This window comes from Pholcus phalangioides, unplaced genomic scaffold, assembly GCF_987345545.1.
Source record: "Pholcus phalangioides strain wild (caught in Gottingen) unplaced genomic scaffold, Ppha-v1.0 ptg000006l_1, whole genome shotgun sequence".
Taxonomy (NCBI): domain Eukaryota; kingdom Metazoa; phylum Arthropoda; class Arachnida; order Araneae; family Pholcidae; genus Pholcus; species Pholcus phalangioides.
The window spans coordinates 1,312,035-1,338,085 of record NW_028301599.1 but is presented as its reverse complement, the minus strand read 5'-3'; the positions used below and the strand labels follow the sequence as shown (position 1 = coordinate 1,338,085).

Sequence of the window (26,051 nt, the reverse complement as noted above, 5' to 3'; positions counted from 1 at the left end):
GGGGGGGAGAGGAGATCAAAAATGGCTAAAAATTTGCTTACGTAATACTTGAACGGCCCCTTACCTTATATACCTTATTTCTCCTCTAAGGTTAGGATTCAGAGGGACAGAGCTGATGACGAAATTTTGCTAACAGGGATGGGGGGAGTCAAAAATGGCTAAAAATTTGCTTAGGGGTCATTCAAGTATTACGTCATCGTCGATGATGGTGGGGGGGGGGGTTTCCGATTTGCTGACTTTTGATGACAGGTGGGAGGGGGCTTTGGATAATGCTTGCGTCATCGACCACCCCTTTATGAAAATATGAGTTAGGGTTCAGAGGGGCAGAGCTGATGACGAAATTTTGCTGACAAGAGGGGGGGAGGGGGGTCAGCGTTTTGCTGACAAGGGGGAGGGGGTCAAAAATGACTAAAAATTTGCTTACGTAATACTTGAACGGCCCCAATTCCCTAGCGACACAGGGCATATGGTCACGGAAAGTATATGTCACGAAGGAATATAGTCATTGGAATAAACATTTTTTGAAGATAATTTTGGAATTTTTTTTTGAATGCCTAATCCTCAATCCATCATGTGACATTCGCTATCTATTTTCAAATAACAGTCAAAATTTCAAACTTTTCCTTTTTTTAGCAAGTAAAATTTTAAAAGTCGATGTTGATGATGGTTGTGATGTCTTAAATCTCATTGGTTAAAGTATTTTACGCCCATGCTCTCGTAGCGTAGGTTTGTTTTGACTTGAGAGGGTATATTCCATAAAAGGAATTGGGAGAATGGCATCGTATCGTAGGCGTTGGCGGCATTGAAAATTGAACCATCTGTGTTTCGTAAAGATTACATTGGCAACTACCTTAGCAAATTTTTATAAAATGGAAGATATTTTCCATTGGTGTAGGGAAGGTAATTCTTTTAATGTCCGTGTGTGGCTTGATGATACGGGACACGATTGTAATCAAGGGTAACTACAAGTTCTTTATACATTAATTAGTTCATTTCAATCGCATAGTTAATAAATTATGCAGTAATTCACCGAAGTTACGCTATAGGTGGGGCCGACGCTAATCGCGGAAGTCGGGGGTGAAATTTTGTAAATAAAGATACGTATAAATGTCGAATAGGACCAAAATTTAAGACTTTTCTTTTAATTACCGTATATACTCGTGTACAAGCCGAGTTTTTTTTTGTGTGGAAAAATTCGTTCCCTCAAGTGCGGGGGAGGGTGGGCTTCCCCAGCGCGACCCAACCCGCAAGGGTAAAAGGCTTATATCCCGGGAGGGACAGAGCCTGGGTCGTGACTGGTCTGTCGGGGAGGGTGGGCTTATACTTGGGTCAGTTTTTGATGAGAAAATATCGACCTCCCAATCAGTAGTCATTTTTGTCATGGGATATGTTCAAACCCCACAGAACTGATAATGTCAAAGCCGAGGCAAAGAAATCGAAAATAACATTGGCTTTGGGGCCGTTCAAGTATTACGTAAGCAAATTTTTAGCCATTTTTGACCCCCTCCCCCCCTTGTCGGCAAAATTTTGTCATCAGCTCTGCCCCACCGAATCCTAACTCATATTTTCATAAAGGGTGGTTGATGACGTAAGCATTATCCGAACCCCCTCCCCACCCTTGTCAGCAAATCGGAAACCCCCGCCCCTCCATCGATGATGACGTAATACTTGAACAGCCCCTTTGATACCAGGTGGGCTAACAGCGATTGTAGCATCTTTGGATGTGAGCGTCAACAAGCCTCTCAAAGACTACTTGAGGAATTTGTGGATCGAATTGATGAGTTCCGATGATAAAGTACAAAAAAAGTGGTGCCCCTTGAACAAATCTGACATTGGCCTAGTGTGCCAATGGGTACATGAGGCGTGGAATTCTGTTTCCACCAAAATTATCATTCGATCCTTCAAAATGTGTTGCATCAGCAATGCGATGGACGGAACTGAAGATGATATCCTCTTTGAAAGTGACAATGGTGATGACAGCCCAGATGAAGATAAAAACGAAGATACCGCACCACCTATGATCTAATGGATTACGATGAGCTTGGAGACTCGGCAGAAATGGATTAAAAAGTTTGAATCATTTTCTATTGTAAATTTCCGTAAGCTGTTCATTTTGCATGAAAATATAATACTTCTTTCTCTGAAATGCAGAGATTTTTTGGGGTCGGTTTATATGCGGGTTTCAATTTATTGTGGTTTTGGTGGTCCTGAAGTTGGGGAGGGGGTCGGTTTATACACGAGTATATACTATATATTATTCCTTTAATGTTCGTGTGTGGCTTGATGATACTTAACACGATTTGTAATCAAGGTATTACTGTACTTCAAAAGTACACTGTATATTAGTCACTTATCTGCTTTCCAGCCATTATCATATAGATTTCTGTTTTGTATTTATTAATCGATGCTATTGATTGATTTTACTTTTTAAATACTTTTTAGAGATGATCATGGCTTTAGCCCGTTACATTGGGCTTCAAAAGAAGGGCGTTCTAATATAGTGGAGATGCTTATAATGCGAGGAGCGAGAATAAATTCCACAAACATGGGTGATGATACTGCTCTACATCTTAGTGCAGCTCATGGTCATCGGGATATTCTTCACATGCTTTTAAGGAACAAAGCGGATATAAACTGTGTTAATGAACATGGAAATACACCATTGCACTACGCTTGCTTCTGGGGTTACCAAGCAATTGCGGAGGCATGAATTTATCTTTTCTTATCTGTAAATTTTTTTTATGAATAGTTTTTAATTGGCTTGCGAGAAATAATGTTGGTAGTTTTAGATCCATTAACCTGTTCATTTTGATGATATTGATGATATTTCCTAATTTTTTTGTTTCAGGATTTGATCAACAATGGTGCAATGGTTTCAATATGCAATAAGCATGGGGAAACTCCCTTAGATAAGTGTAAGGGTCAAATGGCACAAAAATTACATGGTAACCATTCTATTTTGTAGAAAAAATTACTCTGTAAAATTACATTCTAGCTAATTCTATTTAGTGGAATTGGTATTTATTTTCATAGTTTCTTTCTGAATGTATAATTTTTATTCTATATATTTTGTTTCTTATAGAACTTGCCGTTGAATTAGGTCAAGAAACTAAGAAAATACCATTTCGTGATCAGAGTTTCATGGGGACAAAAACCAGATCCCGTAAGTGGTTTTCCAGATTGAAAATTTAGTTTAAAAAATACTACTCTCACTAAATACAGTCGAATCCTGTTATAACGAACACCAAGAGACCGGAGGAATCACTTTGTTAAAATGAAATTTCATTATAAAGGGTTACCTAGCATTGTTCCTATGTACACTTATTTGGGGGATTAGAAAAGTGTTCATTAAAACAAGATTTTCGCTATAACTGTATTTGTTAAAATGGAATTCAACTGTATTGCTTTAACTTTTTTTTTATCCACACACCAGAGAAATGATCTAAACAGTGAGTGAGCCTTATCACAAAGAATGAAATAACTTGCATGTATATTAAAAACATCCTTATTATAATCCTTATTTTTTGATGCAATATAAGGCAAGCATTGAATTCACAGGATACGAATGTTTTAAAAATCCCCCTTTATTATAAGATATAGTTGTGGAAAATCCAATATATTTCTCTAAATTCAAAATTTAATTTTATTGCAATATGATCAATATCAGGAGTTGGAAAAATTCAGTAGAACCTCAATTAACTGAAAGAAATAAGTTCTCTCTGAGTCACTTCAGATATTGAGAACCTTGATTAATAGAGACGACCCTAGAAAATGTATTTATCATTGACTCGTGGAAGGATTTTATTCCTTTGGGTCAAAAAGTTGTATGTTTTGCATTATATATTTTGTGTTTGTTCAACCAATAAAAAAAGTATATATAAATAGGTGATGCCACGCTGTCGAGACACTCTGGTATAAACATGAAAGAGATAAGCTTTCAAGTTAAAATGGCCAACACCCCATCAGGAGAAGTAAGTAGCAATGAATTTTTTTTTACGAAATCCTGTTTTTTTTCTACATTAAAGTTATTTATTAAATAATAAATTAATTAATTATACATTAAAATAAATTATTCTACATTAAAACTTAGTGGCATCCAAAGTGTTTCTTTTTTTTCACTAAATTATTACAATAAGTTATGCATCCAAATAAACTTATTTGGAAATCCACAGCTGCACATATTTCATACATCAGCACAAAGTTTCAACACTTTCCTTAAAACCACTATGCACATAAACTGAAATAGCTTAACAGTACTATTCTCGCCTCTGTTCATGCTTTCAAAAGTCACCAACAGATGCCAGAAGCTATTCCGCTGAAATATTTTCTTCCTCAATCGTTTTGGAAAGCCTGGCAAATTTGAAAGTGTTTTGTGGGGCATATGTGCCAAAGTGTTTATGGTAATTTTATTTACATTGAGGATCAAGTATTTTTGAGCTGGAATGATTAAAAAGAACTTAATATGGGGCAGTTGGTTATCTAATATGCTAGTCTCATTGACAGTAGGATGAAAGAGAAAACATTAAGCCCAAGGAGAGACAGCTTGAGGAGTAAAACTGCCTACCTTATTTCACAAAGTACATAGAAAACTCAAGTTTGTTCACTGCTTGAACCATGGTTTCCTTCAGAATCCATGTTGTATGCCACATTGGTTATTGTTTTATAACAGGGTAACTAACATTCGCCAATGACAGTAGGAACTCTGCTAAGCTTATTATTTCCCCAAAACAAAAGCACCCCTCAAAATTATTATTTTTCTCTCTATCTGTAGACATGGCGAGGAACATGGCAAGGAAATGACATAATTGCAAAAATTCTCAAAGTACGAGAAGTTGCACCTCGTGTTTCTAGAGATTTCAATGAAGAGTATCCACGCCTACGAATATTCTCACATCCAAACATTTTGCCTGTCATTGGGTGCAGCAATTGTTCACCAAGCCTTATTGTCATTAATCAGTATATGCCATTTGGGTCTTTGTACACAGTCCTGCATGAAGGAACTGGTATCAATTTAATTTTTTTTTTTTATTACTGACTAATGTTTTAGCTTGGCTATATTTCAATTTTGTATTTTTCGCATAGTGTAAAATCGAGATGATTTTCATTCCTGTATATAGGTATTGTAGTAGACACTGCTCAAGCTTTGAAATTTGCTATTGACATTTCAAGAGGGATGGCATTTCTGCACACCTTAGAACCTGTTATTCCTCGTTATTATTTGAGCAGTAAGCATGTTATGATCGATGATGATTTGACTGCTAGAATAAATATGGCTGATGCCAAGTTTTCATTTCAAGAAAAGGGGAAACTTTATAGTCCAGCATGGATGTCACCCGAAGGTAAATACGAACTTATATTTTCATGATTCAAAATGCTATTTTTAATCAATGTATTATATTTATAATATTGAACTGCTTGGGTCAATTAAAATTATATAGCAATAATAAAAATACACGTTTAAAAAAAATTTGAGATAAATATAAAAAATAATAAGCTAGGGTACTTTTTTCCTTGTTATAGCGGCACCCTCAATTACAATTACCCTGATGAAATTACTACCAATGTACTTAAAAGTAGACTTCCAATAATTTTTGGTTTGCAAACTTGTTTCTGTAGCTCTTGAAAAAAAGCAAGAAGATATCAACATTAAAGCTGCTGACATGTGGAGTTATGCTGTTTTGCTGTGGGAACTAGCCACCAGAGAAGTACCTTTCGCAGATCTTTCTCCGATGGAGATCGGAATGAAAGTAAGTTGAAATCAGTGTATTTCTCTCATTAAGGCCTCTGCGAGAAGCCAATGGATAAAATATGATTGAAAGTCACAAATGCATAAATTTATCAACCTTGCATATTTTTATTTGTGCAGTATCAGACATTCTCAGGCATTAAATTTTGAACATTTTATTTGTGCCCTTTCATAAAATTTACGTTCGAAATTTCTTATGTATAGATTGCTTTAGAAGATTTGCGTGTCACAATACCACCAGGAATTTCTCAGCATATGGGACGTCTAATCAGGATATGCATGAATGAAGATCCAGGCAAAAGACCTACTTTCGACATGATTCTACCTATACTAGAAAAGATGAAGCAATAAGACTCCCATTAAAGAGGTTAAATAAATCCCAGAAAGGAATCTCGTACCAATATATTTTGAAATAGACTGTATAAAGTTATAATTATGAATTTCAATATTTATCTAATGCATTTCACACTTTGCTTAATAACGTGTTTTTTCACAGAGTATTTTTGGTGTAAATAAAATTAAATTTTTTGCATTGTGTACTGAAAATTAAATTTTATTGTCAATAAGGTTCGAGTTTAAGCTGTGTTTCACTGCAAAGTTTGAGTATGAAAAGAGGCTAGAAATAATTCTAATTCATGGCATTTATTACTGAAGCTTCTTTTTTTTTTTACAAAATAACGAGTTTACAGAGGTAACTTATGAACATCTAGACATTCATCTGGCAACAACCATAAATGTTTTAGTTTCTGTGTGAAAATTTGTTTTAATTTAAATATGATTTCCTCCTTTCTAACATGAGCAGAAGTTTTTTGGTTATATTAAAGTTTTATCTCATTGGTTTTTATAATGAGCCCATCCGATGTATTTCTTGAGCTTTTGTTAGCTGTAAATAAATTTTTCAGCAGAGCAAGTCTTCACTAAATTGAAAGCCAATATTTTTCATTACACTGTTTGAATTTTCTGTCACTGAATTTCTATTTACTGTATTTCATGGAATCAGCAGTGCAGTTAGTGGTTTTTAAAATCATTTGTTTTTCTCAACATTAATACTATTAAATCGCATTTGCACCTCATAAAATACCCCTCCCCCAAGGAATTTCTAATGAATTGGTGTATGCCAGGTGTTACGATTCCTCCCCCCCCCCCCAGTTTTTCAGCCTTGGCTAATGAGAGTTTTGACATGGATATATGCATTAACATAACACAGCCATGTTGTAAGCTGAATGAATGAATGCCAGGGTCTCTGCCACCAGACTTATCCCGTTGCTGAGATCTCTTCCAGCCCAACTTCGTGGCAGAGTCTGGAACAAAGTGAGTGCACCTAACAGTCTGAGTGTGTAGCTAGTGTTTTTGTGTATGATATTTCAGTGCTGCCACCTATAAGGAGTAAGAGAGAGAGACTTTTTTTCACGCGTAAGGTACATCATTTTGGGGGGGGGGGGGATCACTCAGGGTATACAAGAGCCAGAATGAAAAAGAATTATAAAGGTTGCAGCAAAGCTTCAGGAGAGGAAAGAAAACAGTGAACGTGTTTGAATTCACTCCACAGGCGTTCGAACGCAATGATCGTAAATAAAAGTTAATATTCATAACTACCATAATGTAGATTTGATTACAAGTTGGGAATAAAAGTTTGAGTTGGCTTCTTTGAAATGCGAAAAAAAAAAAAGATTACTACATAATATATTACGGGAATGTCTCGGGAAACACGGTCGCTAACAATATGTAAAACAAAGCTAATCATGGAGTCGCCTATAAAGGAGAGCGGATTCATTACTTGTTTGCCGCTTCAAGTGATGTCTAAACGCAGAAAAAAAGCAGTAGAGGAAGCCTAGATATGCGAGCGAGCTCATCACTAGTTGCACCCCTTGTGAACCTGGGGCCCCCCATAAAAAAACGTATATTTATTTTGCATAATTTTTCCCCCTTTTAAGGGTCCCCCAGGAAAATGTCTGCCCTAGGGCTCGAGGCGGTACGCTACGGCCATGCCGGTAATGACCAACGATGCCTCGAAAAATCGTAAAAATTTCACTTCACAAAGACGGGAACATCTCAATATTAAAAACAAAAAACTTTTTAAGGAACATTTGTATAACAGCGAATGCGTTAGCCAACATATTCGCCACCACAACACCAGCTAGACGTCAGCATTATCACTTGAGCTCGTCATGGCCCCACATGCTAGTGCATTACCTCCTATATAGATACATGTATCTCTAGGAGGTAATGGCTAGTGCCGGACCCCTTCTTAAGCCGAGATTATGGTGTATTTTTGTAGTAAAAAACGAAACTTCTGAGGCAATATTCAGACTCCATTAATTAGGTTTTTTAATTTAAACCAAAAAACATTTTGCGTAAAAAAATTAGCTGTAAATATTAAAAAAGACGTTAAAACGACTAGCTGAGCATGATGACCTGCGTTAGTACTAAAAATAAAATGAGCGAAAAAACAGCACTTTAGCGTCGTCTTATATACTATTTCAGTCAGCACACACGACAAATAATAATCTTTTTCTTTCCACAGAACAATCTTGCGTTACAGGTCGATCCCCGCTACAGATCACCGATAGTTCCTCCAACGATGTCAATCAACTTTTAACCGTTGTGGAAAACGTAAGCGCCAACCGGATCTGCTGGTATGAACCTCGGACAGAGGTTCCTTAGGAAATACGCTGGCTTCAGTCGGTCAACTGATACGTTGACATGTCGACCGTTTAGATCCAACTAGAAGAATTTATCACTTTTGTGAAAAGAGAAAAGGTCCTTGACAGGGCTGCTCCGGGGTTTTACACATGTCTAGGGCCAGACTTGGGCAGCTGTGAAAGGCGCATCCTCACCGGGCCGCTAAATTTTAGGGGTCGCAAAACGGAATAAAGATTATTTTGTTAATTCACATCGTTAATTTTCCACTAGCGAGGAGTGTCCTTTAATAGACAGTATGATACAAATACAACGCCACAACAGGCAAAATGCCCAACGAGGTGGCTGAGAACATGATGCATTGAATCCTGTCAATGTAATGCAAAATTGAATCAGTCAGTGGAGCTGTGCAGTCGTGTGGACTCTTATCCTGAGGATCCAGGTTCGAACCCCGTTGACAGCGCAGTGGTGGTCGGTTGAGGTCGTTTTTCAAGCTTCGAGGCACGAATGCGAGCCGGTCTCCAATTTGAGAGACTTTTTGAAGTCTCTCCGCAGAGAGACGGCAGACTTACAACACGGTACTGACGTGAAAATTCAAGCATTTCCATTTGTACCACACAAAATGGAAGACAGACGGCAGCACAAAACAAGCGCAACTCGCAGGGACGCCGGAACATATTTGCTGGTGTTGCTAAAGCAATACCAATCATTTGATACCAATCAACATTTGAACATAGCTCAAATATTTCACTGAAAGCGCTTTTTTTTTTAATTAAAATTTTTGAAGACATATCCGTGTGACCCTTTCCTTGTAAGGAGGTGCATTGCTGTAGCTCTATTTGTTTACAAGTCATTTCAGGCACAAGGGACTTTCTCATACACCCTATATGTCCATTAAGCATGAGAATAAAATAAGCATCATAGAATCTCAATTCCACAACGGTAGTCACAGCAATAGACTTGAGACAGTACGTTTCATCGCTGATTTCAGGCGGATCTCAACCCTTTGAGTGGCATTTACAAGATATCTCGCCTCAATGGCGTCGGAGCCGGGGGTGCTCAAGCACCCACGGTAATTTGTGGCATGGATCCGAGCACCCCCAGAATTGATTCAGAAATGAAGATTTCCGATATTGAACTAAAGATGAGCACCCACAGTTTCGAAACACTTCCGACGTCCTTGTCTCGCCTTCTTATTTTAGCAATATTGGCAAGCCCAAATATTTTGTAAAGTTAATCCCTCTCTCAGTGGAACATTTTCCCAATCTATTCCTATGGTTCACAAACTTTTGTCAACCACGGGTCCTTTGCCTAATTCATGATTCGTCAGCGGCTCTTCAGGATAGATTAATAGATATTTTCCCGTATAAAAGAACTTCTTCAAAGCATAAACAAATCTCAAGCTCGCCACGACACTCCACGTAAAGGTTGGCGATGCCCCTAGAAACAGCGACGCACACTTTGAAAAAGGTGCTATATACCCATTACTTTTTCATTACTTTACATACTCATTTACTGCTGAAAATCATAAGGAAGCTTATTGCTATTATGCCGTGCAAAGGGTTAAAAGGCATCAATCAATAGTCTCATCGATGTAGTTAAAAAGTACAAAAAAAAGTCGCTGAGAAAATGAAACTTGCAAAATAAAACAAAAAATAATTAATAAATGCAATAATGGCATAGCTTTGTTATCTGAAGTCTGTACCGCAAAAAAAAAAAAAAAAATATCATACTACAGAATCGTTTATTCCTGTGCTATTATCAACATTAAAATTCAAAGCTCAACATAAGTTTAAATAAACAAATACAGACATGGAAACATGTATTAAAAAAAAACATCCTAGTGAAATGAGATGCTGTATATTGAGATTCAAAGAGGAAGGAGAAATGGTTCGACGTTTGTTTTTCCATTTTTCACGACTTCTGGCAGTGTGAGGGAGAATTTGTGAGGGAAAAAAAATACATAAATGACTTCAAATAAAAAGAAAAGATACACAACGTTTTAATTATCACCATGAAGTTATCGTCTAAAACAGTGTCTCAACCGCCGGGCCACTATATTCATTACCTATTCATTTTTCAAGCCTTTCCACGAATAACTAATTGGTTTATTTCACTATTATGATACATATTATTTTAATTTCTCAGCATAAAAATCATACAAGGGGGAAGATGAAAAACCCTCCTAGAGTTCCAGAACGAAGGTTTCCAGCCGCAATTGTAAATTATAAGAATTTGGAGGATCCCTCTTTCCCTTATCACACTGAAAATCCTTCGTTTTGTTGCAAGGTCCCAAGGAAGGGATCCTCTCCTCCCCCTCGAAACTAGCATTTTTAATTGTGTTTTTTTTTCTTTTCGTATTTTTGAGTATCCGTCTTCCTGAGACCCAAACAACACAGCAAGGGTGGGAAATATTTTTCCATACTCTCCGTCCCTTTTCCCCTAAAATACCCTACAGGGCTCTCTGATGACAACCAGATGACCGTCTTGTTTGCGTGTTCACGGTTTGCCATTGTTGGCACCACAGAACATGACCTGAAGACAATAGCCATGAGAAAACTCAGTATCCCACGTTCCTTGGAGACTGGAAAAACATCTGTGCTGCTCGCCGAGCTGCATAACTTCAAAGGGGAATAAGCTTCTTTTTTTTCCCCTCGGAACCAAATATTTCTATAGGAAAAGGAAAAATCGTTTTGCAGACCCATTCAACACATGCGTTCAATTAACAATATTGAAGATGTCGGTGTTATTTTACTCAGCGAAAAGAGAGCCGCTGATAGCATACAATTAGTATCCTTGAATAGATATACAGTATACCTACCACACATGAGGGGGAAAAAATCGTTTCGGCTCTACAGCAATACGGATTCCTATGCTGGGCCACAACTAGATGCTTGGTCACCCGGGGCAAGCACGCATTTTGACGCCTCCTTGTTATGTTGGAAGCGAGGTTTCAGAATGAAATTTGTGCCCCCCCCCTCGGGGTCTAGCGCGCGGGGCACGAATCCCGTCTGCTCCCCCCCCCCCCATTTGCAGCGCTGGACCCCTTAAATTAAAAAAAAAAGTGTAACGTTTGGGTTTTACGTGGCCCAGGGTGTGCCCGCCCTTAAATCCGCTTCTGTTTCGGGCCGCCAAAAAATCCCAGCCAACGGAATGTGAGGGCATAGCCCAGGCAACAAAATTTAAACAACAGATATTTACTGACAAACGGTTGAGGCTGTCAAAGAGAAATAACGAAAAGTGATTTCCGCTGTGAAAGTGAGACCCGCTCTTAGGGATGTGCGCGACAGGAGCGGTAACACTGGGCACCGTGCTTTGTGGGCCGTCGCACACAAGGTAAACTACTTGAGGCTGTCATGAAGTCTGAAATTACTTCTTGCATTAATTCTGAAGTTTCATCAATTGTGGAGTTATTTCTTTCATCAATTCTGAAATTCTTTTCCCCCGTAAATTCTGAATTGTTGCAGGAATTATTTCTTTCAATTACTTTTTAATTCATCAAGTCCAAAATTTTTATGTTTCAGGATTTTTTATTTTCTTTCATTAGTTTAAAATTACCTTCAGTGCTGAATGTTCGCTAGTTTTTGTGTTAATCTATTGAATTGTGTATTTAACATTTTATGTATGGATATTTCACAGCATTCTTGCATATTTTGAAATAATGGATGCCGATTCCTCAGGGGCGTAGCTAGAATTTCTTTCGAAGGGAACCAAAGTGATAGAGCAATAGATTTGGCCATCTTTTTCCCTTTTTTCGGTCATTTCGGGAGGGGACCAGACCCCCAATCCCCCCCCCCCCACTACGCCCTGGCGATTCCTACCCCCAAGTAAAATATATAAAATCGGGCAGATATTTTTCGTGTCCGAAACTATTGAGACGCACCGGGCCCCTTAGCTAAGGTCATTCAAGTATTACGTCAGCATCGATGGGGGAGGGGGTTCCCGATCTGCTGACAACAAGGGGGAGGGGGGTTTGGAATATGCTTATGTCATCAACCACCCTTTATGAAATACATTTAATGGCATCTTACTCGGTCCGTCAAAAACGAAAAAACCTTTGGATATATTGTGGGCGCCTGAACTCACATTCTCCCTAATGATAAATTCCTTACAGAGCCGCTTCAGCGATCACTAAATGTTTCACGGATCCTTCAAGTGCTCTTTTGGCCCTTTATGGTAAATTTATAGTGTGAAAAACAAAAAATGATGAAAATCATCCCGGGCCCCAGGGCTGGAGCCTTGTCAGCCCACCCCTTGTGGGGGCCATGGCCACGGATCACTTAAATAATCTCGCAATGTTCCGCGGGTAACTTGAGTGATGTAGAACCGCACTGGGGACGCTCAAGTGCTCTAAAATTGTACTACATGTCACTCAAGGGATCTTTAAATGTGCCAGGGATCGTTTAAGTGTTACGGAATTGTGTCGCGGGTTACTTAAGTGATCTTTGAATGTGCGACGGGCTTACTTCAATGATCCGAAAATGTGCCACAGGCTTACTTCAGTGATCTGAAAATGTGCCATGGGCCACTTAAATGCTCTGGAATTGTGCCAGGGGTTATTTAAGCGATCTGTAAATGTGCCGCTTAGTTCATTTTCACAAAATTGGGTTGGGGGGCAAGTCACATCAGATAACCTTCAAGCCCACATTTGGTCCAGGGTTTACCATATATGGCTTAAAGTGTGGGTCGCAATAAATTTTTTAAATTTTGAGTTCTTACCCTTCAAATGGCATTGAAATTAACAGAAATCGATTATAATAACATATAAAGTTATTTTTCTTTTGAAATTATAGGTTTTTTAAATGTTTTTTACATTAAAAAATATTTTTTTCGTCTGGGGGGCGCACGAGCCCTCTTGGCCCCCCTCCTGCGTACGTTTCTGATCCCTACAATATGCATTAGAAGGTGGGGGCAGTGCTGACAAGGGGGGGGGGGTCAAAAATGGCTAAAAAATTTTCTGACTTGATGCCTGAACGGCCCCTAAGGGCGGGAGTGCCGTCGAAGAAGAATGGGCAAACCCAGGCACGGCTCGGGGGTCCAAGAGAAGAAGCCTCGCAAAAATTAGATCTGGTTGAAACTTTCGATAATTTGCCTAATAGGGCCTCTGAAAAATCACTTGGCCTGGGGCCCCGTCAAAGATCTCAGCGCAGGCAGCGTTGGAGGATGTGTGAGGCCTCTTATACACTCATATTATGTCAGGGGTTCGCAAACTTTTTCCACCCGCGGCACCTCTTTTCCTAATCAACGCTTATACGCCGCTCCCCAGATCAGTTTAACAAAGAGTCTCTTTGAAAAACCTTTGCAGGGTGCCGCGGCACACAGTTCAAGAACCCCTGCATTATGTATTTGTATCACTTTCTGTTTACAATGTAAGCTTCCTCAATATTCTGAAACCACTTCACTCAAATGACCCGCAACGTATACATACAATAGAACTATTCGATTTCAGAATACGCATTATCATGGTTTTAAAGAATTGATGATCAAAACCATCATTGATTGATGATTAAACCCATTTTCCACCACTTAATCAGTTTATAATAGAATTTCACAGTTTTATGTGAATATTATGGGGGGGACTCAGGGCATCTGTCCCAGAGACATTTTGAATTCATTACCTTCAAAAAACATTTTGAATTAACGGGTCATCGCTGAAATCAAATAGATTAAAAAAAACGGGACACTACTTCAAAAAAGGACGTACGGTCAGGCGAAAATATTTGTAAATATTATGGCTTGTACAGAGAAATGACTCGCATACTTTGGGCAACACCAATCATTTCTGACTTTCAAGCCCTCTGGACTTGACCAGCTCCAATTTTAATCAAAGAGTTACATTTCCACTAATTTTTTCCAAAAAACGGAACATTTCCAAAATTTAAGCGTGGAATGTTGATCAAGAAACATAATATTTAAATATGCTTCTTACCATTCCTACATGCTTCCTGTTGGGCCATTTTCTACTTTCGTAAAGCAAACACATTCCGGAGAAATGATTTCTTTACTTCTGAAATTTAGCAAACGTGGAAATGTTCCCTTTTGAAAACAAACTCAAATATAAAAGAGGTTTTTTTTGAATAACAATATAGGGATTTTCCATTAACAAAAGTGAAACTAGGGGTTACCTCCCCTCTGCAGGCCACCGAAGATTAGCGCCGTCACCAATCATCCTTAACCAGTAGGTTAAATTACTTGTCATTACCACTTTCTAATAAAATCATGACAAAAAAAAAAAAAAATCACAATCGGGCCTGAAACAGGACTTGGTCAAACTATATACAAGTCATCTCACCAATTTTGGATGTTGAAAGACCAAGCCGATGCTAACCATTTGACAAACTTTGTCTTTTTCCCCAACAATGTGTCTTTTTTTTTGTGATTTGACACAATGGGGACAACTTATATCATGTTTATGACATCATTTCGGGGATTAAAAACTAAACTTTTTTTCCCAGAGTGAATTGTTTGGAAATAATGTTTTTCCTCTCAGAAGTGGGGGATTTTTTTACAATCACAGTTGAAATTCAGGAGATAAAATACATTTTCAGGAGTCTGGGGGGATGGAGCAGAAATTTGGCAGCTATGCTATTGGCACCTAAAATTTTTTCCAAGAGTGCAATTATTGAATTACAGTCTAAGGACAACCTTAATTTTATAACTTTTTGCCTTGAAGCAACTAAATTCTATGAAGATGTATATAAGGGTTAAACATTTTACACCACCTTATGTTTTGTGTAGGGCTCACAAGTCATGTTCAGTCTCTAAAACGTTCTGTATTTGTTTAAACAAATAAAATTATCTGTATTTAATACCTTTAATGACTTTTTTTCTTGGCATTTCTGTAACTTTTAGAAATGCCAAGAAAAATTTAAAATGGAAAAAAGTTTACCTCGAAGCAGAGCTATAGCCAGAAATTTCTTTCGGTATAGGACAACTGATATTTTGGGAGGAGGGGGGTTGGCCCAACTGACAACACAGTAGACTCAATCATATCAGTCATTTTCTAACATTTTCAGGTAGAAACCACTCCCCTTCTATCTATGTCAACTGCCGGTATGATGAACATGTCTCTGACATTTTGCCTCATGCAGGGACATGTGAATGGGTGATCAAGTGGGTGAGTGAGTCTTTCATATGTACACTCACTCAATTGCTCCCTCAACTTTTATGGTCACTTGATTGTATATTCACTTGGTCATTGATACGATTAATTACCCACTCACTTGGTCACTCATACATACTTGCGCATACTGAAATGGTTGCTTAGTCACTCTTACTGTCATTCATACATATGCACTCTTACATACAGTTATGCATACTCACATCAGGGTTTAAGCTACGGTCGCATTTTTCGCATAATGCAAAAGAAAATCTCAGAATGCGAAAAAAGTAGCCGCCACTTTCGCAAAAATGCGTACATGAGGTACACAACGAGTAGACATCCAACCATCAATCATTACATTAGGGGTCATTCAAGTATTACGTCAGCATCAGGGGGGGGGGGGGGAGAGGGGATTTCGGATTTGCGTACTTTTGATGAAAAGGGGGGGGGGGTTTGAAAGTTGCTGAGATCAACAACCACCCTTTTTGAAGGTATGAAATATTCTAAGCTGCTGACGAAATTTTGCCTACAAGGGGTGGAGGGGTCAAAAATGCCTAAAAATCTGCTGATGTAATACTTGAATGGCCCCTTAGCATTGTACTTGTAGCATTTTGCTAAAGCTTTTCCCCTCATTTTCGCTTTTTTGCAAAAGGAATTTTTTATCCAGCTTAAACCCTGACTCACATGGTCACTCAGTCTGTCATTCACCCACCCACTCACTTGACAAAATGTCTGGGGCCTAGTTTTCATAAACCAACTACAATCTACAATCATGCTCAAAGAATAGAAGTACCCCCCCCCCTCCCCCACATATACACAAACCAGAAGAAAAACATGAAAAGCTTTCACGATAACCCAATAATTGGTAATTTATTTCCAAAAACATGCAACTAATCAATCCCCCATACTAAACATATGTATACAGATGTAACAATATAATGCCTGAAATTCACATTTTGACACAACGATGATAATCTAATTTTAATCGATACTGTGAACCATAGAAGAAATCTTTCATTTCAACATTAAATCACTTCAAAGATCGAAAAAAGGATTTTTAAAATAAAAAATTTAACAATTTCATTGATTTATTTACATTCGGCATCATCAGTGGGAATACTTTCGGTTAAAAAACATTAATACATGCATAAAGGCACTTCATAATAATGGCACTTCAATAAAAAATTTTACATCAGCATCACAAGCTTATAGGAACTAATTTTCCGCAGAAATGGAAAGATCATTCAAAAGAAATTCCAATCTATTGACTAGAGTATCTATCAACCTGCCGGGTAAATATTTCCACTCGCCTGCAAATTCTAACAGGACATTAATCTCACCTTTGTCTCTGTCGCTGAATTGAATTTCATTCGATGCCCCCGATAAATACTCTCTGAGTTCTTGGAGTCTTTGAACTGCTGGAGTATTACCGTGCTCATCGTCACTTTTGCTCGTCCCCGCACACGCTTCGCCAGAGTGTTCTGTTCCATTTTCACTCACGTATTTACAGTTTTTTGGATCCTTATTACTATGATCAACTTTATCACCGCGATGACCTGGACGACCGTCTCGGTTTTTATTCATGTTACGATTTCCGGATCTGTACTGGAATGAACTGTTCGAGTAGTCTCGAATGTTTTGATTCTTGAACTGTTTACCTCTTTTATCTATCCCGCCACCTCTTAGCTTTGCATTTTCTCTGTCCCGATGACACTCCATATCCGTTTCTTTTGAAGTGATAGTCTCTTGATTAGGTTTGGGATTTGTCTCATCTTCATTCTTGTGACTCCCCAAAGAAGGAAAGCTATCATCCTCATATTTGAATGGCTCTTGTGTTCTTGCGGCTTTTGACTTGGCTTTTTCTTCAATGGACTTTTCCACGTTTACTCGGCCGAAAGGTCGTTGTAACCTGAAAATTGTAATCAGGTGAAATAAATTATAATCACACAATTAAACAACCTTTTTTAAGCACATTCACACATACTACATTATAACGAGAGCCCAGAAGATTGAGTGCTAAAAATTGTCAAAATACACCCTAAAAAAACAATTCTGTGTGCTGGAGGTAAATGGCACTATGTACATTTTTGTCAATATTGGGATTGCACTGTTAATTTTCATCACAGAGCCCCAGACAACTTAATCATAGCATATAATTGAAAAAAATAATCATTTTAAAACTCGAAGCACAATTTTGGTATACATAACATAACTTTGGTTGAGTCATAACATTGACTCAAACCAAAGCAAAATAACAGAGAAATTACTTTACAACAAAAACAATTTTTGGCCAAAACACAGTGTACTATTTTCCGCTGTCCTTTTCTGCACATGAGAGCCACGCCTATGATTCATTGCAGATTCTGAACAGAACTATTCAGTTTGTTTCTTTTTCGATGTATCCACAGGTAAGAAGTTGCTGAACTGTATTTATGGGGGACTTTTTGCGGTGGCAACAGATTATACTCTGTACATGTTTTATCACAGTTCTGGTTGTACCTTTGTGCCAGGGAATATTCTGACAAGGTATCAAACTTGCCATCCTGCCACCTGTCTGAACAGCCTTTGATACAGTGGGCAGAACTTCATTGAGTGAATGGAAGAAAAATAAAATAACTCAAAGATTAACGTCATGTTAAAAATCTAACTTCCATGATTGGGATAATTTTTTTCATGATAAAATAATTAATCTTTTGCACATGACAAAAAAATTATAATGTCAATTCATAGATTTAACCCCTTGGCGGCCAAGATAGGGAGTATGGGTGTGTTTTGGATACTTTTGTGATTGGTGGGGGAAGATGAAAGCTCTCATTGGAGGCGGGAACTGGAAAGGCAGGTCTATAATGGGGAGAATGAAAGTAATTAGAACTTCAATGAGTCCACTTTGGGAAGGAATGTCTGTATGTTAACCTTTCAAACTAATCTCATCATGTTTAAATGACTGACTAGATATCGTTGAATTTGAAGAAAATTAATTCTTTTGAGCAGCACAGCAGAAATCACTAAAGCACTATTTAGTTAATGCGAAGTAGGCTTTCTTCCGATTTTCAGCAGGTGCAAACTAAGGGGTATAAGCTTTCCATTGAGAGATCAACTTCACAGAATATCTGGGCCTGTCAATGCTAAAATAAGAGGCTTTTAAGGAAGAGAGAAAACACGTCAATGCCTCTTAACCCTATCGACGGCTCAGGGTCGAACACAAAACCTCTTCAAAAAAAGCTACTTATTTTCACAAAATCTTTTCAAAATGACCACAGGGTCACGTGATTCTAGAATGCTTTCCCCCCAGTATGTGACAATGGGTAATTGGCATGTATGATAAGCCGTCGAGAGGGGGCTGAACCGAAGTGACAGGCTGGTAACGCCCGGTGATTGACCCTTTCTTCCCAGAAATGTACTTTCTCCTTTCATTCTCCAAAGTTTTTCTATTTTCCGAACTAAATAAAAAACACATAAAGGCGGGATATACTCAAAATTTTGAACGAAATTATTGTAGCGTGTTTATAGATGCTCAGCATTCTATGGTAAATAACTCTATCAATATAGATTAGCTTTAACAGGCAATAAAATTTACTTGCTTTCGCTTGTGAAATATTGATATGATTAACTTAGTAACGAAATGTCACAGCGTACTAAAAAATTACTAATCCATCCACTAGGTATTTGAAAATGTCCCAATATTTTCAAGTTGAACACTATAAATATTCTGAATCTCGAGAAGCATTCTATATATATGCCCCTTAATATTTTAATTGTATTTTTTAAATTTGCAAGTGTTGAAGTATGTTCTCGCGATTTTGAGGTTCACCTAAAATGTGAATTATTTTTGAAAATCGAAAAGCTTTTTCGTAAATAATGTGCGTTGATTAAATCAGTGTTGTTGGAATTACTACTATTCGAGGCAAGGCATTGTAACAACTGATATTTGTCAGTTGATACAAATCTATTCGAGCAGAACTACAGCTACTTCCCAACCTTGGAACATCATTAAATAATTAATTTATCAAAACTTTCGGGTATAAAACTGCTTCTCAATGCTTTACTCACATTCTTTTTGAATATTCATTTCTTTTTTTCCATGATATCTTATGATCGTGGAATTAATTTCAAAAATGAGCGTAGGTTTAGTGAGATTGAATACGCATATTAGATATACAGTCATTTGCATCGGAATATAATAAAAGAATTCTCTCTGAAATATATAAATTTGGTGCATTAAATCATCTTACAAAAAAAAAATACATGAAAACACACAGTGACATACTGAGAAAAAGTTTAAATACACAAATACTCGAAGTAAATAAAGTTTCTGGAATTCAAAACGTGAAAGAAAGTTGTAACTAGAGCCCGAATGAAACATGCACTAAGAATAAAGTTGAATCTGCATTTTTAAAAATGTCGAATTATACCATGAAATAAAAATACCCGATCTTTTTCAAAAAATTAGAACACCCTAGAAATTTACGAGAGCAGTTCATAAAGAGCTCAAGTTGGAAAGCTCAAATTAAGGGTATGGTTGTAATTTACATTTTCATCTTTCCACCTATGTGACTTGCTGCAGCAATTAAGTAATAGCTTAGAAAGAGTCAAAATCATGATCTTTCTCCATACCATACGTCTTCAACTGGAATCAAAAGGTAGAGAGCCTAACGTTCACACCTCCATCCAGAGATGCCTTCTAATCCATTGGCCTCTATTTTTTGTTTCCACTGAGACTTCAGTTGAAGATGAAAAACGCAGATAGTACCAAGAATTCGCCAATGTGTATCAAACCTCATCGATATTTCGATGGTTTCGTGATATCTGATGATTGTACCTGATACTAATTTTATCAAGAGATTGCGGACTCGGGATAAAATAAATAAATTAATAAAAACTGATCAATTGCAAACCGCTATCGGGGAGCCGATAGCGAAGATGGGATTTATAGCTGAGGCCCGATTCGGGTCTGTGCCGGACACTCATAAATTGAATGTCTTGATGCATAAAATCCATGGCCAAGACCAAAGATGGCCACAGTACAAATACAATGTATTCGTACGATATCAGCACGCGTCCCCCCCCCCACACACAGTCCTTGCAAATACATGCGTAATTATGCGTTTTTCAGAAATTTCCCGTTTTTCTACCCGTATTGCGAACATTGAATGATTGTAGGTTTGCATACATAATGAGGAAAGATATGAAACACTTATTCGATCAAGTTGATGTAAATTTGCATGAAAATATTCATGTAATACAGTAATAGGTTTTAAGCCAAATGTTCTAATTTTCTCAAACAGCTTTCGGAGTGTTCCAATTTTTTGAAACAAAGAGGAAAAAATTAATTTGGTATTTTACGACGCATTTAATCTACTTTATGAATTTTTTTTTGCCACCGATATGCTCAAGATATGAAAGCTCATATAATATGATCATGATAGAAAAGGAAACTCGTAAATTTCTGGGTGTTCTAATTTTTTTGGAAAGGATGTATATATGCGAAAAATTTAAACCATCGTCGAATAATCCCGAATTATGGCATCAAAAATGAAAAATGCACGCAAAATTGAAAAAAAAAATTATATATGCATTTGAAAGAGATAAAAAATGAATTGGAGTGTTCCAACAAATCAAAAAAAGAAGCAAAAACACTCATATTATAATGCCGAAATATAAAAATATGTGCCTTAAAAATGCGTTAATATGCCTGCCCTAAAGGCTCAGAATATGTGGTGGGGGGGGGGGGGGGTTATTGAAAAATATACGTATAATTAAAATATATTTATTTATTTATTTATATATGTATTTAAAGTGCGGAAATTTCCCTAAGAGAAAATACACCCAGGAAAAAAAAAGAAAAAATCGTCCATTTCGGAATTCAGAAATAAGTCAGAAATGAAAAATATGCTAAAAAAAGAAAACGCATTTATAGTGCAAAAATATGCATTTAAAGAAACATGCCTCAAAATGAACAATAGTCAATGTAAAATACTTTATTTAAAAAAAAAAAAAATCATTGAGTTATCTGATTATATCGAGCGAAAAACTGAATGAGGGGAAGTCATTTTACTCGAGAATCGAGTAATAGTTTGGTATTTTTTATTTTTGTGAAAAATGGCATGGAATCCAAGGAAATGACTGAATTCGAATTTAAAAAATAGCAGATCACATGGGCGGAGATACGGGGAGGTGGCATGGGGAGCACTGCGCCCCCCCCCCCCAACGTCAAAAGTTAAGTCGACTAGTCTAATGTATATGTGTATAGATATCATCATCACCTTGCTCCCACAGCAATACTGACCGCGCCCCCCAGACTTCCAAGGTTATCTCCGCCTAAGGCAGATAATCTTATCACAAGAGAGATTTCTGCACATTTTCCAGGAAGTTTACATTCCTCAACTTTTTTTGGGGATCGCGAATCTTTACAAAGAAAACTATTAGTGACATCACAAAGGAGAAAAAACAGGACATTCCATCTTTGCATCAACCATTTTGTCAAAAAAAAAGGGGTTTGCCAACTTGGCTCGGCATTTATTTGATACAATACAAGTTCCTTTTCTGAGAAAAAGCGTTCGCTAGTTCTCTCTCTCTCTCTTTCATTTTGGATTTATTTTCGTTGTACCATGGTCATTTTGTGCACACTTATCTGTTGTACCTACTGTGGGTACTAGAAGAATAGCCAGTTTTAAGAAGTCCGATGAAACAGCTGTTGTATTGGCACACAATAGACAATTGAAAGTACAACAGAGATGAGATTTTTTTAAACTCAAGCACCTGTTATTTTGCTGTATTTACGAGTCTGAATTTACTGGTTCGCAAGTAAAATGGCATGCACCCTGTATAAGAATATCTTAATACTAGGGGGGCTCTGCCCCCTAGTATTAAGATATAGCAGAGTATATTAAGATATAGCAGCTATATTAAGATATAGCAGAGCGGCAAGGGGGGCTCTGCCCCCCCCCCTTCCCTTCCCAACATATCTTGTTTATGTCGTCCCACTTCATCAGCGTGCTATGGAAAGGGACACGTGAAAGCATCAGCTTACTGAATTTTAAGATAATAAAGCAACAAAAAACAAATGTGATTCATCAAGTAACCCAGAAAAACTTCTCTACGAGGGTCCCCAGACTCCAATTCGCTGAATTTTAGTGAGGGACCCAGACTGGATTCATCTCGGGCTTCCGCTGTTGCAAAATTCCACGGAAAATAATTATATTCATCCATGGCCCCCAAAATTAATCCTGTCAATTTCCACATGGGGCCCCCGACCTGGAAGCTTGTCGGTCATCCCCCGCTGCGAGTGCTATGAAATATTTTCATTTGTACTCATTTTACCAACGAATAAAACCCATCGTTCCCAACAAAATACGTTTACAAAATACATTTATCTCAAGCTTCAGCTGTTGCAAGTTCCACAATGTTAAACAAAAGACAACAATGAGATTCATTCAGGGCCCCCAAAATGAAACCTATCAATTTCCACATCGGCCCCCGACAGGCTCGTCATTGGGGGGTATATATATACATATATTCAGTACATGTCCTTTGCCCCCCCCCCCCCCGGAAAAAGTTGAAATGACGGCCCTGGTCACCGACCTCGAAGCTTTTCCGACGTCCACAGCTGCGAGTGCCACGACAAATTTTCATTTGTATTAATTTTACCAACGAATAAAACCCATCGCCCCCAACAAAATACGTCGGACCCAGAAGAGAATAAGATTCATCCTGGGCCCCCAAAATGAAACGGGGTCCCCGACTCGGAAGCTTATCGGGTATACCCCTGTGAGGGCCATGGAAAATATTCATTTGTATTCATTTTACCAACGAATAAAATCCAGCGCCCCACGCAATCACTCCGGACCGAATTCCGGACTGGAAATATCTTCAGCTTCTGCTATCGGAAATTTTTCAGTTTTAAAGCAGCAAGAAAACAATGAGGTCCATCAAGGGCCTCTGGAAATTAAACCTTTTAACTTCCCCATGAAGGTACATGTGCAATGTACCAAGGTACCAAGACCCCGTATGTTGGGAGCACCGGTGATTTATGTATATTATACAATGTCGGCATGACCCCCACAAGGGCAGGGCTGACAGGGGCTGGAACGATTCTTATCACTTTTTGATTTTTCACGCTATAAATTAATCACAGAGGGGCCCGTGAAAAAGCTGGTTTGGGGCCCGCTATCTCTCCCATCCTAGGGGTCCCTACTGTAGGAAGTGGGAGCCTCTCGGTACATACACATAAATTAGTCCCGATGGGGGGCATGCAAGAGTTGGTCCCGATATGCAAGAGTTAAATGAAAACTTGAACCAAAATTGTAACCGACTTCCGTAACCCAAAAACGTAACAGATTTTCGTTACATAAAATCATCACTAATTTCTGTTGCTTAGAAACAGGCCCTTTCGAGTTTGGGATTTTATATTATAGAGTAGATAATAATAATTCAAAGCAAAAAATATCGAAACCCGTTTAGAACGTTGTTCAACGGACGGCTTTTGAAACGACGCAACGTACCAACGAGAACGACGGGGGGCAAAGCATATGCACTCAATGTGTGTGTGTGTGTATATATATATATACCATTTTTAGTGTATTTTCAAAAGCCGGGAGGGGCAACGCCCCCCCCCCTGACCCCCCCAAATGACGGTCCTGCTCAAGAGGTTAACGAAGCCACGCTGGAGATTTTTTTTCCATGAGATGCTTCAATAATTTGGTGACAATTTCAGTAGAACATTAAATTGCCCAAGAATCATAGTACATAAAACAAATGATATACAGAACATTCGTTAAAAAATATACACGAACATACCCTAACCCAGCGGTTCTTAATTTTTTTTTCACTCACGGAGTTCCGTGGGCCTTTCATTTTAATTGATTTATCATATTTTGTTTATTCATTTCATTTTCCTTGACCGGTCGCAGAGCCCTGGAAAATGCATACGGAGCACCAGTTGAGAACCGCTGCCCTAACCAAGCTACTAACGAGTGAATTAGCACAAATATAATTAGTAATAACTGGAGGAAGAACTAATAATTTGTTCTCTTAGCACAAGCTGTAGTTTTTTCTGCGTGGATGATGAATGAATTATAGGATTCGGAATAAACCTCAGAACAGTGGTTAAATTTCATAGGTTTGAATATATATTCATAGATACGAATAATAAATATTTTTGTCAAATCAATTAACAATCTCTAATTTACAGGTAAAAACTTTCCTTTTCTTTCTTTCTTTTTTTCAACTATAACGTGGGTATTTGCGCCCTTTTCAAACCAAGTAATCCTTCTTTTCTCAATAAGCTATTCTTCTTTTCAAACATTGGTAAGTTTGGGGAGGAGAGGACTGTATTGTTGCAGGAAGGGGCAGTTTGACGACACTGTGTACCTGTCACTTACAGTACAATGAGACGGGGGAAGGAACTGGTTCTTGGCGAACGCATTTATGAGTTCGAGCCGAAATGACGGTAGTTGTCTTCGGACTCATATATGAGTTCAGGCCGAAATGACGGTAGTTGTCTTCGAACTCATATATGAGTCTTCACCGTTTAGAAGGTTAAGGGGTTAAATCATGAAAAAATAATAATTTGGTTTCTTAAAAAAATGTTATGCATATAAAGAGCCATTCACGTATTGCGTAAGCAAATTTCCCCCCCCCCCCCCCCGTCAGCAAAAGCCAGCAAAACTCTGACCCCCCCCCCCTTTTAGCAAAATTTCGTCATTAGCTCTGCCCCTCTGAATCCTAACGCATATTGGTGGGATCAGGCGCACACGGGGGGGGGGGGGGGGGGCTCATGTACCCCCTGACAACAAAAACTTATTTTTTAATGAAAAAAATTTTTTTAATTGAAATTTAGGACTAAAATACCTTTATATGTTATAATCAATTTCTGTTAATTCCAATGTTATTTGAAGGCTACAAATTCAAAATTTATCTTTAATAAATTCATTCCGACTTACCCTCTAAGCCATATAATGGTAAATCGCATAAAGGCCCAGGGGTTATCTGATGCGGCCTGCATCAGACTTAATTTTGTTTAACGTCATGTTAAAAATCTAACTTCCATGATTGGGATAATTTTTTTCATGATAAAATAATTAATCTTTTGCACATGACAAAAAAATTATAATGTCAATTCATAGATTTAACCCCTTGGCGGCCAAGATAGGGAGTATGGGTGTGTTTTGGATACTTTTGTGATTGGTGGGGGAAGATGAAAGCTCTCATTGGAGGCGGGAACTGGAAAGGCAGGTCTAAAGTGGGGAGAAAGAAAGTAATCAGAACTTCAATGAGTCCACTTTGAGAAGGAATGTCTGTATGTTAACCTTTCAAACTAATCTCATCATGTTTAAATGACTGACTAGATATCGTTGAATTTGAAGAAAATTAATTCTTTTGAGCAGCACAGCAGAAATCACTAAAGCACTATTTAGTTAATGCGAAGTAGGCTTTCTTCCGATTTTCAGCAGGTGCAAACTAAGGGGTATAAGCTTTCCATTGAGAGATCAACTTCACAGAATATCTGGGCCTGTCAATGCTAAAATAAGAGGCTTTTAAGGAGGAGAGAAAACACGTCAATGC

The 26,051-nt window shown here is 38.0% G+C and overlaps 2 protein-coding genes across 2 annotated transcripts in view; one reads left to right on the top strand and one right to left on the bottom strand.

Annotated features, from left to right (window-relative positions):
* Window positions 1-659: 659 nt before the first annotated feature.
* Window positions 660-6,668, top strand: Ilk (integrin linked kinase). Its single transcript, XM_089232456.1, has 9 exons — window positions 660-958; window positions 2,443-2,704; window positions 2,849-2,945; window positions 3,083-3,163; window positions 3,886-3,971; window positions 4,772-5,003; window positions 5,118-5,339; window positions 5,617-5,747; window positions 5,951-6,668. Exons 1-9 carry the CDS (start codon window positions 870-872, stop codon window positions 6,095-6,097), a joined length of 1,347 nt encoding a protein of 448 aa, XP_089088582.1. The 5' UTR covers window positions 660-869; the 3' UTR covers window positions 6,098-6,668.
* Window positions 6,669-16,331: 9,663 nt separating this feature from the next.
* The window catches only part of LOC149085649 (uncharacterized), a 39,681-nt gene continuing 29,961 nt past the window's right edge, over window positions 16,332-26,051 (bottom strand). The window contains exon 10 of the mRNA XM_089232454.1: window positions 16,332-17,397. Coding sequence (XP_089088580.1) covers window positions 16,704-17,397 — 694 coding nt within the window. The 3' untranslated portion in view covers window positions 16,332-16,703. The remainder of the gene's footprint in view (window positions 17,398-26,051) is intronic.

Coding starts and splice junctions, on each gene's coding strand:
- Ilk (XM_089232456.1), top strand. CDS start 870: ATGGAAGATATTTTCCATTGGTGTAGGGAAGGTAATTCTTTTAATGTC. Junction 3,972..4,771: donor CCAACACCCCATCAGGAGAA/GTAAGTAGCAAT, acceptor CTCTATCTGTAG/ACATGGCGAGGAACATGGCA. Junction 5,340..5,616: donor AGCATGGATGTCACCCGAAG/GTAAATACGAAC, acceptor TTGTTTCTGTAG/CTCTTGAAAAAAAGCAAGAA.